This window comes from Manduca sexta, chromosome 3, assembly GCF_014839805.1.
Source record: "Manduca sexta isolate Smith_Timp_Sample1 chromosome 3, JHU_Msex_v1.0, whole genome shotgun sequence".
Classification (NCBI taxonomy): Eukaryota; Metazoa; Arthropoda; class Insecta; order Lepidoptera; family Sphingidae; genus Manduca; species Manduca sexta.
The window spans coordinates 7,227,717-7,247,163 of record NC_051117.1 but is presented as its reverse complement, the minus strand read 5'-3'; the positions used below and the strand labels follow the sequence as shown (position 1 = coordinate 7,247,163).

The 19,447-nt window shown below is 35.8% G+C and overlaps 2 protein-coding genes across 10 annotated transcripts in view; one reads left to right on the top strand and one right to left on the bottom strand.

Annotated features, from left to right (window-relative positions):
• The window catches only part of LOC115453254 (filamin-A), a 108,060-nt gene extending 101,058 nt beyond the window's left edge, over positions 1-7,002 (top strand). For all 9 annotated transcript variants that reach the window (XM_037439182.1, XM_037439175.1, XM_037439187.1 and 6 more), the window contains 6 exons: positions 2,368-2,523; positions 3,067-3,136; positions 3,572-3,690; positions 4,292-4,388; positions 4,600-4,806; positions 5,375-7,002. In XM_037439182.1, the coding sequence (XP_037295079.1) occupies positions 2,368-2,523; positions 3,067-3,136; positions 3,572-3,690; positions 4,292-4,388; positions 4,600-4,806; positions 5,375-5,559 (834 nt within the window). In that variant the 3' untranslated portion in view covers positions 5,560-7,002. The remainder of the gene's footprint in view (positions 1-2,367; positions 2,524-3,066; positions 3,137-3,571; positions 3,691-4,291; positions 4,389-4,599; positions 4,807-5,374) is intronic.
• A 2,106-nt stretch (positions 7,003-9,108) lies between these two features.
• LOC115452941 (zinc finger protein rotund) overlaps positions 9,109-19,447 on the bottom strand; it is a 43,072-nt gene continuing 32,733 nt past the window's right edge. Inside the window, exon 3 of the mRNA XM_037439060.1 lies at positions 9,109-12,440. Within this exon, the coding sequence (XP_037294957.1) occupies positions 11,427-12,440 (1,014 nt within the window). The 3' untranslated portion in view covers positions 9,109-11,426. The remainder of the gene's footprint in view (positions 12,441-19,447) is intronic.

Genomic DNA, 19,447 nt, shown 5'->3' with positions numbered 1-19,447 from the left:
AACAAGTTCTAAACAAGATTTTGTGATTTAGGTAAGTTCATTGCACGGGCATATCTTTATATTAAGCTATCTGACGACACAAAAATCAAGATTTTGTTTTTTTTTAATACACCGCTTTTGAGCTTAGTACGTCAGTATAGACCGAACATCGGAACCAAATTTGTGCTCCAAAAGTTGTGACCAATTAGTAATAAGTCATAACCATATTTGAGATGTCACAGCGTCCATAGATATCAATACCAAAATTTACTGAAAATATTCTAATATGCGCATTCAAAAACGTGCTAATCACGATATGGACAAATTATGAAATATTTTACATTGGTGTTTTGCTATTTCACGGCAGACTTAGTAACCATCGCATGAGCGCAAAACTTTTGTATGACAATCTTGCCAATGTCTTGAATTTTCTTTTATTACTAATAAGACTTATAGACATTATGTAATAATGGTGCTGTTAATAAATAAATAAATATTCGCTGTATATTTAATCTTAGAGCTCTTTGAGTTATATATTGTCTTTGGCGACGAAAGTCAGCATGTTCAAAACCCAAAGGGCGCGCATTCTGACTTTTCTAAAATTATGTGAGTATTCTTTGTGAATAGTTGCTTGCTTTAACGGTGAAGGAAAACATCGTGAGGAAACCTGTATACCTAATAAGATCTCTATAAAAATTTTGAGGGTATGTAAAGTCTGCCGTTCTGCATTAGGCGAGTGTGGTGGACTATGATTTATCCCTCTCAGTAGTAGAGGAGGCCTGTGCCCTAAATAATAATTCAGGGCTACTATTATTTATAATATTTGCATTTATAAATATTGTCTGATATAGAAAGAAAAATATCAAATGTTGGACATTAGGTTATTTTTTTTTTTAGTGTGCTAGATTTAATATTGACGGAATCTAAATGTTTAACATGTTATGGGTTCAAATAAATAATTTTAATTCATTGTCTAGTTAAAATTTTTCATAAACAAAATATTGATTAAACCAAATATTTTTTTCATTCGTCGATATGACAGTTGCATAGAACTCAATTTCCCATAACCGCATTAGATAAATAAACGGATCTTTTCGCAAATAGCACTGTGGTCAGATAACCGAAATTCTGAGACGCGAGGGGTCATCCATCATAAATCAAACCGGGAACATCATGTTCGCACGATAAATCATTGGCTCCGTGCTTTATTGGACCCCTAGTCCACGCAAAAGAATTTTGGAAATCTACAGGCGTTTTTAATTTTTGATTCTGTGTTTGATTTGAATGTATTCAGAAAGTGTTTGATTTTGTAAAGATTTTGAGGGTTCTTTGAATGGTTGTTGCGCGATATTAATCATATTTGTTTAGTGAGCATTTGCATATTTACGGAAGCGAATGTTTTAAGCATTTATATATATTTACTACGTACTACATCTGGCAATCTGTACACTAATTGTGTTCAACTCAACTGTACTGCAATAAATACACCTGACTGGTATGATTTCACCATTGACAGCGTGTGGTTATGTGGTTACAAGAACTCAAGTCTAAGTGTTAATTTGGATGTGAATCAAAAATCTTATTAGTTCAGATTTTGAACAAGTAGTTTATATGGACGTTCGTGTCTTTAGAATATACGACAACAGTTGTAAGTATTAAGTAACAATTTGACGATCGACAAAGAAGAAACGTCTTATAGTAAAAATTTTATATTGAACAAAAATATCTGGTTATAAGTTTGAAATTAAATAACTCATGATACACTAAATTATGCAAGGCGTTTAGACTATCTCACCAATAGCTGTAGTGTTTTATTTTAGCACAGCAAATTACTGGACCTCATGATTAGTGCAGTGTAGTCCAAACATGGGGACAAATTACGGATCAGATAGCAGAACCTCACCCCCATTCGTCACTCGCACTGTAAATATACTAGTTTATGATAATTGTATAATTGTTTGCGAAATATGTAAGTTTGTGAAAAATTTGGAAAAAAATATGAGCGACGTCTCCTTCCTCCAAAACTATATGTGTGTACAATCATGTGTGCTACTATAACAATAATTGCGAAGTATGTAACTATTGCGTATCATGAGGGAAAAAAACAAATGTGCCTTCAATAATTGTGGAAATTATGCCGGCCTGTCATATTGTAGTCAGCTACATAAGTAGTTGAACAAATATAAAACGCCTATATACTTTCGTGTTTTACCAATATTTTTAACTTAACAAGAAAAAAGAAAATATTTTTATGCAAAAATGTTTCAATTAAATTAATCGTATAAGTGATTTGAAGTTTCGATTTTTTTCAGCTATTTTTGGGGCTGACAGTACACAGGCCTCTAAACTAAACTATAGCGGGTATTTCATACTTTGCTTCTTCCCCAGGTGATTTCCCCATCAGGCAAGACTGACGACTGCTTCATCCAAAACATCGACGGCGACCAATGGTCCATCAGGTTCATGCCGCGCGAGAACGGAGTCCACAACATAAACGTCAAGTTTAACGGAGTTCATATCCCGGCCTCGCCGCTGAGGATCAAGGTTCGAAATTATTTAGTACTGATCTAAGTGTAAGATCTCTTTGGGACTGCCGTTAGTTCATAAATAAGTTTTTTGGTGAGATACAACTCTTGCTTTTAACACGTATGTTTAATTAGAAATACAATAATATATGCTAGCATTTAGCAATGATTTATCGTTGCAAAAACGCTATAACCTGTTTTTTTTTTAATAATAAATATCTTTAAAAGGAATAAGTAAAATTAGTCGTTTGTTTATCTGCAAACGAATGACAAAATTTTTCGCAGGAACATGCTTTGGACAAGCATGATGATTTCCATGACCATCTGAAAATCTTTAGGGGAGACCTATGTTCAGCAGTGGACTTTATGCGATTGGTGATGATGATGATGATTAAGTAAAATTAGAGAAAAAAACTGTTTTTTTTTCTATCAACTTCGTACATGATTTTCTGTCAATATATTTTACGATCGTTTAAAATCAATTTGTAGATTATTATTGAGGTTTTTTGTCCATAATATCTTCTTATACTTAAATAAATATCTAAAAAATTATCTCTTATAGGTCGGTAAGGATGACGCGGACCCCGCCGCGGTCCACGCGCACGGTCCCGGCCTGGGAACTGTTAAGACTGGTACGTTATAGCTTAGTTATTAGCGGAGATGAATGACTAGAAATGAGGTAAAAAACGGTCCTTGGTTGGAAGTTGCAGGAGGCAAAATCCTGGATTGAAACTTAGAAGAACCAGCCAAAATATTATGATGTTGAGTTGCTCTTCTGTCTATTCTATCACAGCCATAATTGTTTAAATGTATTTTGGTATATGTATCAGTAGCGAGGAGTTTATAATATAACCCGATTTCTGTTTTCCCTTTTGTAATTTATGTAAAATCTGATTATTATTACAATCATCTGCAGACCGCATTTATTAGTACTATACCCATATAATACATGTACATACACAATATATTATGTTGTGTTGTATTCCCTTTCAGAAAATTTCACTCTTCTTCACTGATATTTATTAGAAAAATAAATTATGTTGAATAATTTCTAATTATTTTATCAGGAGTGAAGACTGACCTCATCATCGACACATGCAACGCTGGCGCCGGCATCCTCGCCGTCACCATGGACGGACCCTCCAGGGTCTCCATGGACTGCACTGAAGTCGAAGAGGGCTACAAGGTAAGGGCATACACATAAATTCTCACAATATGGTATACCATAGAATACTAGATGGCAATCGATTGTTGCTTACGGGTGGACTTTGTATGAAATCGCTTCGAAATTCGTGGTTTCGGTGTTTATTTTTTACATCCAAACTTCCTAATATCTTTGGACTGATAGGTGCTGGCTTCAATTACCAGGTCTCGTTGTCCTATTTGTATGAGTTTCTCTAGGATCAGCCTATGATTGTATCAATCGGAAGTAGACTTCAGGAAACTAGCCGCTCGTTAAATCACAAACCTCAACTGTTTGTTACTCATACATTTTTAGCTTAGATTCCAATCCGTGATCATGAAGACTGTAAAATCCTTGAAATGTCGGCAGAAAGTTATAATTAAAAAAAAACGCTATAAATCCAAAGCATAGTTTTATTTACATGTCTATCATCCGCGTTTTTGTTATGGAGTTTCTGACTATTAGAATATATAATAATTAATATTATTGCCTTTTTAGATCATCACCTACCATCCCAGCTTTGAGTAACCCGCGTCCGTACCCTACTAGATTACCTAGATTGATTAAACAAGTTTATTTGGAAACGATTTATTTATCCTCGTAGGTGCGCTACACGCCTCTGGCCCCTGGTTTCTACTATATGAGTGTCAAGTACAATGGACATCACATCGTCGGCTCCCCATTCAAGATCGAGGCTCAAGGTACGTAGATTGACTGGTATTCAGCTAAAAACTATTTGAAAGCAATTGTATGATTTGAAGGACTTTTTGTCTGTGTAAAAGACTTCAATCTAAAGTTCCAAATTCATTGTACTATCACTAAATAATTTAATTCTTGGCCCGTTATTTATTTGCATCAAAGTTCTACCCTATAAGGAATAATCTCATTAAATTCCAAACTATATCCCTCCAGGTGGAAACCTAGCCGAGATCGGAGCTCAGGAAACATCTTCCGTCACGGTGGAAACCGTCCAGAAAGTGTCGAAGGCGGCGCAGAAGCAGGGTCCAGTGCTGCCACAATTCAAGTCTGACGCCTCCAAAGTGACCAGCAAGGGTATGGGTCTCAAGAAGGCGTACCTCAACAAACACAACCAGTTCACGGTCCATGCTGGAGATGCCGGTAAGAGTTGTTGATAAATATTTGCAAGGAAATTTGTATTTCAACATCTATATCATATAGTTTCCTTGTCTAATGATTTGTAATTGTTTCCAATTGTAGTAGGTAAATATTTATTCTAGTTTAAAAGATGCTACTATCTATATAGTATATATGTGTGAAGAAAATCGTTGTAGCCCTTTTTAAGGATATTGCGCATGTAAAAGTGTAAGATTTGGCGTTGTAAAATTTCGAATAGGAGTGCAGAAAATATAATATATGTACCATATTTGTTATATTAAATCCGATGCTTGAATTTAGACCACCGGAAAAGTATTTTAAATAGCTACACAACTTGATATTAGATGCCAAATAAAAAGCTTTAATTAAATCATTCCATGATAGAATATCTATTTATTGGGTAATTTGCAACAATTTATAGGCTATAGTAGATTTAAACGTTGAATAGATGCTGATCGTTTACAGATCTTATCTTATGTCATTTATTTATCTTTAGGAGACTTACTAATAATATTAAGTTATGTTACATTATCATCATCCCCACCATTCTTAATTACTTCGATGTTTCCAGGCAACAACATCCTCTACGTCGGCATCTATGGCCCCAAGGGTCCGTGCGACGAAGTCCAACTGAAACACAAGGGGAAGAACAACTACGAATGCTGGTACGTCGTCAGAGATAGGGGAGACTATATCGTCATCGTTAAGTGGGGAGACGACCACATCCCCGGCTCCCCCTACAAGGTCGAGGTCTAAAACACCAGCAGGGCAGCGCGTGGGATAGGGTCGGATAAAAAAACTCAAAATTTTAATGTAAATTCCATTTAAGATTAATTTGTGTTGTCAATTTGTGTTCAATTTCTAGTCTTAGATTTAGGTTGGAATTTGGTAAACAGTGAAGGTCTAGTCATCCGCATGCGCTGCCGAAATTTATTTCTTTTCATTTTGTTTTCTCTCATTTACTGTACATACACGCTTGTTGTCGGGTATAATTGTGGATTTTTACCTAGACTTACCCAAAAATATTTAAAAAAATCAGGCTATTGAATCAATCAGTCGGTGACCTCACTGAAGTCATGGCATGGTTCCTGGGTAAAAACCCGCAATTATTTGGGCATAAAAGAGGTACTTAAGTCTGATCTCTGTTGACATCGAATCCCTCACCTCCCGTGTGTTTCGTTCCTTACTGTATCGTCAATCCACAAGCATTTTCGATTAACATATATTTTATGCCAAAATGTTGTACAATCGGTAGCATAATACAATGGTTCCTTTTTCGGATATTGATTCGGATATAACAACTTGTAGGTTATTAAAAATATTTGGTAGATGCATTCTTCACTTACCACGGCAATGAAACGGACAACTCTGCGGATAAAAATATATACCTAGGATATGAATGCGGACGAAGTAGTTTGCAATGTGGGGTGGGTGATCTCATTCTGAGTGTTCTTGTTTTGTCTTTTCAATGTTTAATTCATGTACTATGACTTAGGTGTTTTGTTAATAGATTGTTCTATAAAACTTCGTAAGTATTTTCTTGATTAGGGTTCCTAGGTTACCTGGCTTATTAGCTAATGAGGTGAAGTACCTTATACATCATAGTGTTTGGGTCATAGACTGTATAATTATATAGAATAGAAGCCAATTACGCTTGACAGCGGGCTATTAGTAAAACATCTAAGACAGCTAAGGAGAAATAGTCTGCGGATATATCCGCGGTAAGTGAGGAACCGTTATCCGATTGTACGAGATTTTCCTCACGTTTTATATGGTTCTCGTTTAGTGTTAAGGGCGACTAAATGACAATACATATAAAGTATTAACTCAAAATATTCCCTGTATTTTTAAGTTCAACGAACGACGCAAACTCTTCGCGAAGTTTCCAAGTGAATGATATTTTTTTCATTTTTGCTACCATTTTGTTTCGTTCCTCTACGTCTTTTTTTATAAAAAGTTTTAATGTTAGAGGAATGGCATTCGCTTGGCTTCTTCGTTTGCCTGGCTGTGGTTCAGACTCTGGTCAGTTCGCTGTAGCGTTTGCGCCGTTGTCTATGATAAGTTGCTTTCTAATCATGTATGGTTTGTGACTGTTTTACCTACGTAGGTAGAATGACCCCGTTTATTGTAAATACATATACGTAAGTGTTTATTATTATATTTTGCGACTGTTAACTGAATAAAAAAAGGAAAGTTCTATAATATTGTTTTATTTTCACCATATCTATACTATAAAATACAGTCCCCAAAAACTGTCTGTATGTGATCGATTTTCTCAAAATCTACTGAATGGATTTTTGTACGGTTTTTACTAAAAGATAGTGCAATTTTTGAGGAAGGTGTAGCTTAATAGTATATTACGGTTTTATCTAAATTGACTGAAATATTACTGTTAAAGAGATCGTATCGTCGTAAAAAATCTAGTGGGTCGGGATTGACGCCGGAAAAACCTTATAACACTGATTTCCACGCGGACGAAGACGCGGGCACAGCTAGTTTCTATTATGTTGTGTCGAGTACCCTTTAGTAAAATTTGAACCTTTGCAATTAGTGACGATTTAGAAGCCGCTGGTCAGTAGGCGGACAATCATAATCTACTTTAGTGTTTTGAGAAATTATATGAAACTAATTAACATATTTAAAAAGGAGACATATGACTTTATCTTTTTAAAACACTTACATAAAATAATTTGTTAATGGGTGACTTTGAAAATCAAAATTCTTTTTTATTGAAGTGACAAGATTCGTAGAGGAATTAAATTTAAAGATGTAGTAAACTGACCTTCCTAGATTTTGGTTTCCCCAGTACTAGAGCCATATTATTAATTGTATTAACTATCGCATTAGTCAAGCTGAAAAGTCATATTCATTACGGCATTAATATTAAATTAAAGGTATTATAAATCTGATATTTTTGACGCATATTTTTACGTTCTTTTTGCGATAATTGTCGACATTTTCCTTCCTAACCGGATTTCGGCCATGGCAGCCCCTCAGCGGAGATCAGCCAAGTACGCAGGATATAGTGCACAAATGTGTGCGCAATACAGAGGTGCACTCTCTGTTCCTTCACTCTCATAGTCCAGTGAGGCGTCAATTCGACATGACCGGAGAGAGATCAGGCGCAGGATCAACGGCTACACAATAACAATATATTCGGACTATTACGATTTCGAACAGATTTGGTAGTGCTGAATTTAATCTACATTTGATAGAGTCTGAAACTGTTGGTTGATGACTGTTTACTCTATTTGTGTCCATCAGGCTTAATGATAAGGCTTCAGCATTACTAATGAAAGTGGTAAGTAAGTACTTATTACTGCTGAAAAGTGGGTGCCGTAGTACCACCACTGCCTAACCCTTTGGGGATATCAGCACTGTATTATATACTGTCCTACTGCTGGACACGGGTCTCCTCTAGTACTGAGAGGGATTGGGCTTTAGTCCACAACGCTGACTTAGTGCGGATTAGTAACTTCACATAACCTTAAAATTCCTATAGAAAACTTCTTAGGTATGCAGGTCTTCTCACGTTTTTTTCATTCACTGTCACAGCGCTTATTCACAAAGAATACACAATAATTTTAGATAATCAGAGGCGTCTGTCCTTGGGATTTGAACCTGACATTCGTCTCGGAAGTCCGTTCCAGCCCTACTGGGCTATCGCCGCTTGAAATTACAATTTTGACATACAGCTTTTATATAAAACTGTGAGATTTTGATAGAGATTACTGGTGGTAGGTCCTTCATATGTGAGAGTCCGTCTGGGTAGGTACCACCGCGATATCTATTTCTGCCGCCAAGCAACAGTGTGTAGTCAGTGTCGTGTTCCGGTTTGAAGTACATTGTAGCCAGTGTAACTACTGGACATAATAAGGCTTAACATCTCATGTCTCAGGATAGCGAGCGCAGTGGAATTCCAAACAATACTTTGTAATTCCTGGTGTAAGATAGTGTTTTTACTGTTTATAGGTGGTCATATCGCTTACAATCAGGCGACAGGCAAGCTCGTATCGACATTCAAAGCAATAAAAAAAGGAAAAAGATAGCGTGCCCGAAGCACCCGCTCCATCCTATTAGAATCTTGCTTTTTATATCTGCTTGCAAAGATTATTTAAACTTCAAGATGTTACTTTAATGGTATTGCATGTGTATTTATGTTTCGTGTGTAATTTTAATAGTAACAGCGTGTGTAGGTTCAAGGTTTAAGTTTAACAGTTTTATCAGATGTAATTATTTCTTGTACTCTCATATCAATTCGTGACATAAACAAGTTTAGGGTTATCATAAAATAAAATACACAAATAATAATTCTTGGCATAGTTTTAATTAATTTTTAATCGATTTTAAGTAACAAAAAAGATTTTCGTTTCATTTCTCTATAAATCTAAAACCGAGAACGCTAAATAAGCGAAACTTATTTAAAACGAGAAAAAAAATTACTTACAAAAATATTCGTATTCATAAGATTACAATTAACTTAAAACAAAAAAAAAAAATATTACAATATCACATTTCTACTTACAATAGAGAGATATTGGCGTTTCAAATTTTTTCCCTTAAATACCAGAGATAAAAAAAATTTGGATATAACTCTTGGATCATTGTCATGTTACGTTTAATATACATTAAAATGTGCGATTACTAATCAACAATTCGGAAGAATCATGTATTGCCGTGATCACTATATTAAAAAAAAAAAACATTTTATACAAGAAAACATAGATTTGGCTACATTTGTGACAGACAGACGGTATCAACCTACTTAACCACAACCTAACATTTTTTAACTTAACATCAGCAAATCAAAATCAAGTCAATTTGCCTCCAAAAATATTACTCCCCGTTCCATCTCCTATCACATTTTTTTTTTATTTTACCGCTACGTTTTAAAAAAAATATCGAAAAAACACAAAATCAACGATTTTTTGTTCGTATACGTGAAACTATTCTAAAAGGACCGATGCGGATGAGAATGAATGCGGGGCATTTGTACACGTAGTAAAGAAAATTAATAAAAATAATTATCAATTAATACAAAATGATTATGCGATGAGGGATCATCCGCACGGCCGGTGCGGATTTCCGCCACGGTCCCAAATAATCCAAAGGTCAAAGGCCAATTAAGTACATGAAAAAAAGGAATACTATGATACAATTTTTTATATCCACTCCTATAACCCGAGCTGAGCCTAACTACGTAATTGAGCATAAGCATTTTAGACTTAAGTTAACAAAAAAAAACAATAAATTCCAAGATGTTCTCAAAAATTCGTATTTACAATGATATTTACAAAAAAATGCGCCTTCATTACACCACGAAAAAGATTTTGGCCACTCAATCTGATATTTATACAAAAAATAATCAAGAAAACATGTTCGATCTTCAGGTTTCTTATAGAATAAATATATTGATATTTTAAAATCTGAAGGAAGACCACATTTTCTGCGTGGAAATACTAAAAGATTTAGTTTAGTGTGAAATAAATGGCAGAGTAAATTACATTTTAGTAGGCAAGCCTGCGACGAACAAAAAGTCGCGCCATTCTCTTCTGGAAAATAATTAAATTCTTTCCATTATGCTTTAATTTCAGACAACTTTCTCATTCTTTTCACAACCTACGTATAATAATATCTTTTACAATATCAACCCACACCTGTGTATAAGCCGAAGAATGATCTATTGCCGACATGCCAATATTCCTTAAAGTTTGAGGTGCTCAGCCCTTCACAATGCCATTAATTTCACCATAATTTGTACGATAGATAAAGCTAAATTATAATATATGATCTAATTAGGAACTGAGTGCGTCAGTGTGTGATGTCTCAGAGATCGGTAGTAAGACACTTAAAGTAAGTAAAATGCAACAGAATAATGATATATTGTGATTTCAATCCGTTATCCCCTTATCACTCCAAAATAATTGTTGCGTCAGGAACTATCGAGTTTGTATGTGTCGGAAGCAAATTCAGATATTCCATAAATATTTTATTAGATATAACGTTGTAAAAGACTTCTGTCTTTGTTCCTATCAACAAATTAAAATTATAATTGGCATTTAAAATTCTTATATCGTGTATACGCCACTGGGTAAAATTTATTTTATTCATAAAATTTATATTATGATGTATCGAGAAAAACTTACGTTAGGCCAAGTCTTCGCAAGAGATATTGCTTCCATGATACCAATGGTTATTTTTTATAAAACTTTACATACAATGATTATTTCCCTCCGTTGTGCCGAGAGTTCGATCGGCAATCATCTAACATGTAGTATATAGTTTAAGTATAATAAAACAGACGATCGAACTGAAGACACAGCGGGTTATAACTTGTGTTCAATAAAATCAATCAGTAAACCATTTAAAAATAATAAAAGTCTTTGAAATCACATCAAATACCCGGTAAATTTTGTTATCTACTCACAAAATTCAGAGTATTACACGTATTAATACCTAAAAACCTTGGGATTAATTTCGCTAACGCAAAACCAATTTCTCCGCACACTCCGAGTGTGGCGACTGTGAGTTCTAGACGTTCATTTAATATTTCGTTAATTTTATATACTAGTAATACCATCATAAGTACTAAATTAGTGTACCTAGGGAAACGGCAAGTTACATTACTGTTTATCTTTGTGCGAGAGGGCGTGAGGAAGGATGTGCTCGGCGGGCAGCAGCGCCGACGGCTGGTGCGCGTAGTTCCGGATCTGGTGCAGCGAGATCAACTGGTTGGGGAACGAGTTGGGCTGCTGCTTGCCCTGCTGGAAGTGCAGCGGGTCGTAGAGATACGGCCGCGTCGGCAGCGCGCTGTGGTGCGACAGACCATTCAGGTGCGGCCCCATTGAGTTGATCGGCGTGAACGCGGAGTTAGCAGCCGATGACACTGGCGGTTGGATCCGGTCATCCTGGCTCTCGTGCTGCGCGAACAGCGCGCGCTGCTGCTGCAACTGTTGCTCGTGGTGCTCGTCGCTTTCGCGCTGCTGGTGGTAGCCGCCTTCGTCCGACATGTGTGCTGCGGAGTCGGGGCTCACTTTCGGCCAGTACGGGTGCTCGGCGAAGGGCGCGGCAGTCGGCGCCGCGGCTCCAAGAGACCTGTTCAATCCGCTCAAGCCCAACGCGGAGATCGGTGGCCGCTTGTCAGCCCTCTCCGCGTGCTTGTTCATGTGTTTACTTAAATACGTCTCCTGGGTATAACTCTTGCCGCAGTACTGGCAGATATGCGTCTTCAGATGCTTCGACTCCTTGTGTTTGGGGATGTGCTCGAGCAGATCCTTTTCGTGCGTGAAGCATTTGTAACACGAGTTGCATTTAAAAGGCTTGTCAGTCTGGTGGCAGCGGCTGTGGCTCTGCAGGTTGGAGAGTTGGGAGAACGCCTTGGTGCAGCCGATCTGTGTGCACCGGTAGGGCTTGTCTCCGGTGTGCGTGCGGATGTGTTGCTGCAGGTGAGATAGTTGGGTGAACTTCCTCTGGCATATCTCGCAGCGGTACGGCTTAATGCCGAGGTGGATCCGGGAGTGCTGCGCGAGGTACGAAGAGTTAGCGAACGCCTTAGGACACTGCGTGCAGCGATACGGCTTGGCCTCCCGCAGGTGGATCTGTGTGTGCAGTTGAAGATCCGCCTTCGATCCGAACACCTGGAAACAAAGAGAATGCCACATTAGAACCTTATTAGACGCCCGACTATGGAAAATGATAATGTAGGCAATACGTGACTTATTTTGAATACTATTTTTAAGCGTCTCTTTTGAAAGTACATGTTTAGAATGAAATAGATGCATTACATCATTTGGTAGGAACTTTAGTTTTAAATAAGCGTCGCGGTTTATGACAAAAAAATACTTTAGAAAAATATCAATTAGCTTTAAACGTAGGTATAAATGATCCACATGTTAGATTGTATCTGAATACCACTCTACTGGTTTTGAAAACAACTTTTTGCGCGTGACTTCACACTTATTAAATTCTATTTCTATATCAGATGCTAATAAAATTGCACAGTCTTCTCAAAGACTAAAGTCATGTTTCCTGTTATGCCAAACGTGATTATCATTATCGTCTCTTATTCACAAGATACTATAAAATCAAAAAGCATTTATTGAAATAACCATAATTATTACAATCTACCATAAATGGATTTGAAACCATGGAAATCTATCGATCATCGAATGAAATACGTGAACAAACAGAAGTGAGTTTCGCCCTTGAGCGACATCCTCGGCAAGCGGAACCGATTAGTTTGTGGCGGAGTAAAGTTTTTTATTTGCCCAACACGGCAATAAAGCAGGATGCCGGCTTCACGGCTTTATTGCTCCTGATCGCCGCTGTTTCCTAAAACTATACTCATTTTTATGGCTCTATAGAGGGATTTGTAGCCTCCTGTCTAGATTAAGAGAGATATTTCATAATGCTTTGCTCTTAAAGTAATTCGAAAATGGTATAAAAATCGTCTTTTAACAACATTTTAAATCCGTAGTCACTACTCTAAATACCCCACTACGTAATTTAAGTGATGAATGCAGAAAATTTTACCCCTACATCTCGTTTTTCACTTAAGTAATTATTCGCCGCATCATTGAGGAACTGTAGAGGAGTTAAAAGAAATTTAAATGGACCAAACATTTTGAAGGCAGCATTTCTAAAACCATATAACAATACGAACACAAAAAGAAAAGTGTTTAAAATTGGAGCAACTGCTTGAGTATTTCCTCAATGTATGCCCCGACCGGTGTTTCGTCAACACCTTCTATTTTTAAAGTGTTGTCAGTTGCAAATTAGTTTTTAGCTGCCAATACAATCAAGAAAATGTTTTACATTCGGAATTTTCCTACAACACAAGAAGGCTGTAAACATTTTAGACGTACGCGTGCCGACGCACCTCGGTAATAACACTGTTCGCACATTCAAAAGGCTGTTTCGGTACAGCATTGATACCCTTTGTGATATTCCAAATTAGTTTCTAACACGAAATCGTCGCGTCATCTTCCCGATAAGTTTTATTCACATAACAATGAGGCCGTGGGCCACGTTCCTCCGGGCGCAACGTGAAATGGGCATTCAATAACCCAAAGCCACTTCAATTTGAACCCCAAAACTCGAATAACAAAGTTCAAATTGCAATCATAGTGGCCGATCAGAGTCTGAATCACGTTACGTCTTCAAATGTCGTTGACGATGGGGACGGTATAAATGATTTTGAACTCAATTTGAACGCGAATAAAGATGATAGTTAACCCAATGAGACTGACGATAGAGCCTTTTAAGTTACAGAGGCTGTAGGATTCGGTAGCACGTTGCATGACTTGTCAGAAAATGCAAGACATGAACGCAATTGGTCACAGCCCGAACATAATTAAAGTTTGGAGCACTACCTAATGGTATGAGGCTAGAAATTTGTGTTGGTGGCTGACTTTTAATAGGACTTCGTGAAGGATCGATTGGCGGTAAGGAATCTGTGTTAAATTGGTGTTACAGTCTCGTAGATATGCGTTGGATCGCAATGACTTTCAACTGGTATAGACAAGCCGGAGTTTGTACTATGTTTCATTATAATTATCTGAACAATAAGTTTTAAGATGAGGCAGACTTAGCTTGTAAACGTACCCTCAACGAAGAGATACCCTCGTGGCGTTTAGAAGGATTGGGAATTGGCGAAACAAATGGTACATTTCTCAAATTCCTTGACCTCAGTAAAATGTTGAATTACGTAGATTTTTATAGACAATGATGCTAGCAAAACAAGGTAAACTATATTTTAACTTTAAATGTTTTTAAAGACTGGGAGATATGTTTATTTGCGTTGGCTTACGTCATACTGGTATATACCTACAAATACGGGTATTCACCCAAAACCCGCACAAGCCATCACGTAATTGTTGATTTGAGACCATTTTCTGCTATTTCGTGTTAATTGGTATAGATTAAAAGGAACGTTATTGGTATATTTTTACGATTCAATTTTTAATTCACCGCTGCATTAACTTTATTAGTACATCTACCGGTATGGGCTGTATGGATGTCAGATTATGGAAAATACTAGTTTATGAATGAAGCTTCGACTGTAAAGGACCTTTAGAGTATATAGTTTATCTGTGTGACTAATTTCTTTATAATTGGTTCAGTAATTTTTGCGTTTACGAACATTCAAACATCTTGACCAGCTGTCAGTCAATGTTTTAGTCTTTCTTTCTCTTTTTGTTTTCTATCTGGTATTATTACTCGACATTGGCAAAATTACCGACAGATTAACCGTGGCAGACATAATATAGAAGATTTTGGAAGAATATTATAGTGATAATTTAGTAACATTTGGTCCAAAATTAGATTTTTTAAAGATCTTAATTAAGACAAAATACAAAGCCATGGAAAAAAATACATGATATTTTTATGACATTTCTCACTCAGCTACAAAAGCATTAGTCATTTACCTTTCAAAATAATTCTTCGTCACACTACATTTATAAAAAATAAAAATTATAGGTAAGAATGCACGCAACGCCATGCTGAACCACCAAGGCCATAACTATCGGGAACCAGTTTTATTTTAATATAACAACATCTAATGTAAATTGTTTTCTACATAATAAACTATGATTTTAAAAGATTACAAAATTGTTGAATTGTTCACATAATCGAATTCTACAATTATTTGCTAGATGCAACAGAAAAAAATCTAGAAAATCAGCCGATATCTCACTAGTAACCATATGAGGTATATTTCCTCCATTATGATCACCAGCTACATCAAGTCCACTGCTGAATACAGGCCTCCGCTAAAGATTTCCAAACTTGTCAAAAGCGGCATATGTCGTCAATATGTTATAACAGCTAGTTTTTATTGCCTCATTGGCGAAGTTTATTTATTTATTGTTGTGTTGCTAGCGCAGTAGGATAACTACGCAATGTTTCCGGGTTTAAATCCTGGGTCGGACAGCGTTATTGGGTTTTTCTGCTTACTATCAGACCAGAGTCTGGAATCTGTGCCCGATATGGCGATAAACTCACTCCCAATCATATTATAGGACGGAACACACATGGTGAGATGTGGTTTCCTGCTTGCACATCTGCTTAGCCCTTCAAGAATTAGGCGTGATGTGTGTGAATACAACTAGGTTTTAGCCGTTGCTTAAAAAATTTAAGTCAGTTCCAAGAATATAATTAACCAATCATGGATAATGTTCTTTCTTATCAGGCCTTAAGAAAGGGTAAATACTAACAAACTTAACGTCTAAATTAGAGATTTTGTTGTCCTTGATACAGCCAAACAAAGAGGAGCCTGGCAATCCACACAAAAGATATGATATAAATCTTAATATACATTATTAAATGAGGAAATAATAAAACTACTAAGCGTGAAATATAATTGTTGTGTTAAACAAAATATATGAAATGTTTTTTGCCTTTAACAATTAAGTAAAAACCAAAGCACACTTGTCAATAAGTGTCTTGAATTATACAATTTACTAACTTAGTTCATACTTACATACCTTATGTCAAATATTGCTTAAAACCAAAGAGATCTAAGATATTGATATTAAAACTCAACTTTGGTACACAATAAAAGAATATTAATTAAAATTTCGAATTAATTAATGACGTTCCTTTTTTAAACTCCAGCAAACAGGCAAAGGAACACATCCAAACTGACATGATAAAATAATCGCCATAGATAAACGTGACAGCTGTAAAGTCTCTGAGCCCATTAAAATCTGAAGGAAAATCCGATACAGGGCACAAGATTAGCCGAGTAGCCAGAGGACACGGTTGACGGGGGTGGATAAGCCACAATATAAACGTGGGGTCGTCCATTACTGGACCTTGGACAAGGGAAAAATCGCAAGTGGCCCTCGGAGATATTTGTCGTAATTTTTAAGGGTTTTTTGGCTGGTGGCTATTTGTATACTTTTTGCTGGAAAAAGTGTTTAATTCTTATATTTCAGAAATCTTATATTATAAATTGTGCTGTTCTTTAGGGGGTAGAATTAACTATTAATTTCGAACAGTAAACCTTATACAATTCAGAGACAGTTATATATATTTTTTTGTTATTTCAAACATTGGAAGATACAAAATTTAAGATTTCGTTTCCAAATCCTATTATTTACAATTAGTACAATGCAATTTCCTTAAAACGGCGCCATAAGGGGTCGCTGTAAATTGTCTCCCCAACAAAAACCATGGACAAAGCGGTGACCGTCAAGTTTTTGTTGCTCGTCTAAAATTGTTATTATTAATTGTGGTCATACGTTTTGTCTGTTTATCTAAGGATATTAGGGCATGTCGTGGGGTGGGTTTGTCTAATAAGGCGTAGTTTTTGTTGAACAGATTAATTTTGGGAGCGCGTTGAGGTTAGAAAATGGCGGCGTGCTTTTTGCGCGGGAAAAATGTGACATTTGTTTTCATTAAAAAAACCGCTTAGAATAATGAATTAGGCACATTACTTATAAAGTATTATGCATATTTTTATTTATATATTGCTAAGACCCACTTATGCGTGAAACACATGTAGTGACGGCATACATTCTAGAGATTTGTAACTTTAAAATTCAAACCGGCCCGTGTCAAAATAAGTTTCCAGTGAAATCCTTAATCTCGAAGTGACATGTGAGTGACATTAGATTTAGTCTTAAGACCGTAAACGTCAGTCCATTTTGAGATCCTTTATTTGGGTAATACTAGATGGATATCATCTGATAAAGGTCTCGTTGATTCACCCCACCACACGTAGAAGTAATCTCACTGTAATTAATTTCCTAGGATATTTTTTGAAAGATATTTTGATAAATATTATTAATTATTAACTCTCTTTAATTGCTTTTATTGTGACGGGAAGAAGAGGTTAACAGTAATTAGGTAATAATATTAAAATAAATACGTTATTTCAAAGAAATATAAATGTTTCTGTTAGTACATGACTCATACCAGAATATAATAATGTATCGTTGAAGTCAAAGTAAACGTCAGTTAAATAGCTAATGATTGAGTTCTAGAGGTTATACTACAAAAGAATCAAACACAACACTAATATTCTTCATAATTTAACATTAAAGTCAATTAAAGAAATGATGTTAACGTCGAAATACCCAAAACAAAGCATCAAGGAAGCAATAAGCGTTCTAAACAAGGAAACAATTCACACAGCCGACTGCTAGCTTCCGAATTAATTATTGTTCATTGTGCATTTTAAACTTAATTCTGTGCGTTAATCTTAATTATAATTAAACTTTTGATTACGGTAATAATCGATTATGAATTAACAAAATCGATTTGTTTAGGCTCATCTTAATCGATTGTTGTAATTGTTTATTGCATTGTTAAACAGAATTATAATAAAGTAATAATGTTAGATCTAAACATGTGGTTGATGCGGCTTGTGAAATTGACTATTTTGGATCGAATAAACTAAAAAAGGTGCAGAAAACGGAAATAGGTAAGTTTTATCGACATTTAATAGCACAAATTAATGAAATTCAACTGAATGTGAATGCATTTAGTCTATCAAGAGGTAATAAACACCGTGAAGAATTCATTTGCGAAACTCCTGGTACGGTACGCTAAGTGGGTGTCAGATGAGTTTCTTTTCATGAGTAACGTCATCTCAATACAATAGACACTTGATCACGTACATTTCCGTTACATTTCTTCCAAAAAATCGCCAAATTTATCAACAGTTTTTATCTACGTTTTCAGAATGAATCAATTTTATGCTTTGACGTGTGTCGTGAACTGTGGTACTGGAATCACATTAAAACATAATTTTACCGCCAAGATTACATTGTAAAAACTAGGGGTACTTTTTCCGTAAAATATCAAATTCAATTTGTTGACAATGAACAACTGTTAGGTTTTTTGTCGATTATTATTATGTCATTGGGAAATGTTGAAAATGGTTTTTCACGGCGACCTTACTTCGTGATTTTGGCGGCAAAAAATCTATCCGATCAATGTCATTACCGGCCATGCGTTAAGTGTTGGCGCAACCGTCGAAAAAAACCGAGTAATCTAGGTAAATAGCGAGAAATCAGCCAATGTTACTAAACACGATTCGACACTCGAATTTGTACATTTTTGACAAATGAAAAACTATAATGTTACGACATGTTAGCCAAATATGGAAATTGAGTTATCAAATTGCTTTATAATCGAGATGATACCTCGTTGAAATCATTCATCTTTACTAGCATTTTCAATATCCATAGTCAAGATGTCTTCTTGATTTTGTTAGATATTAAAATTATTTCCATTTTGCTAGCTAACTCAGTCTAGTTGGAGTTATTATTAGGATTAGAATAATTAGCCTATGAATTAAATATCTGGCTAATTTAGTCCCGAGCGAATTCTTTCGTTTCAATACTTAGAAATACTAAGTAAAATTAATTATAAATAAAATATTCCAAGCTTAAATTTGCCCTAGCATTAAGCAAACAAAAACCGACTATTTCACCAATAACAAGTTAACTTTATATTTATACTAGCGACCCGTCCCGGCTTCGCACGGGTGCAATATTTCTCCACTATTTAATAGATGTTATTATACATATAAATCTTCATACATCTTCATCTTGAATCACTCTATCTATTAAAAAAAAAACGCATCAAAATCCGATGCGTAGTTTTAAGCATACATAGATAGGGACCGAGAAAA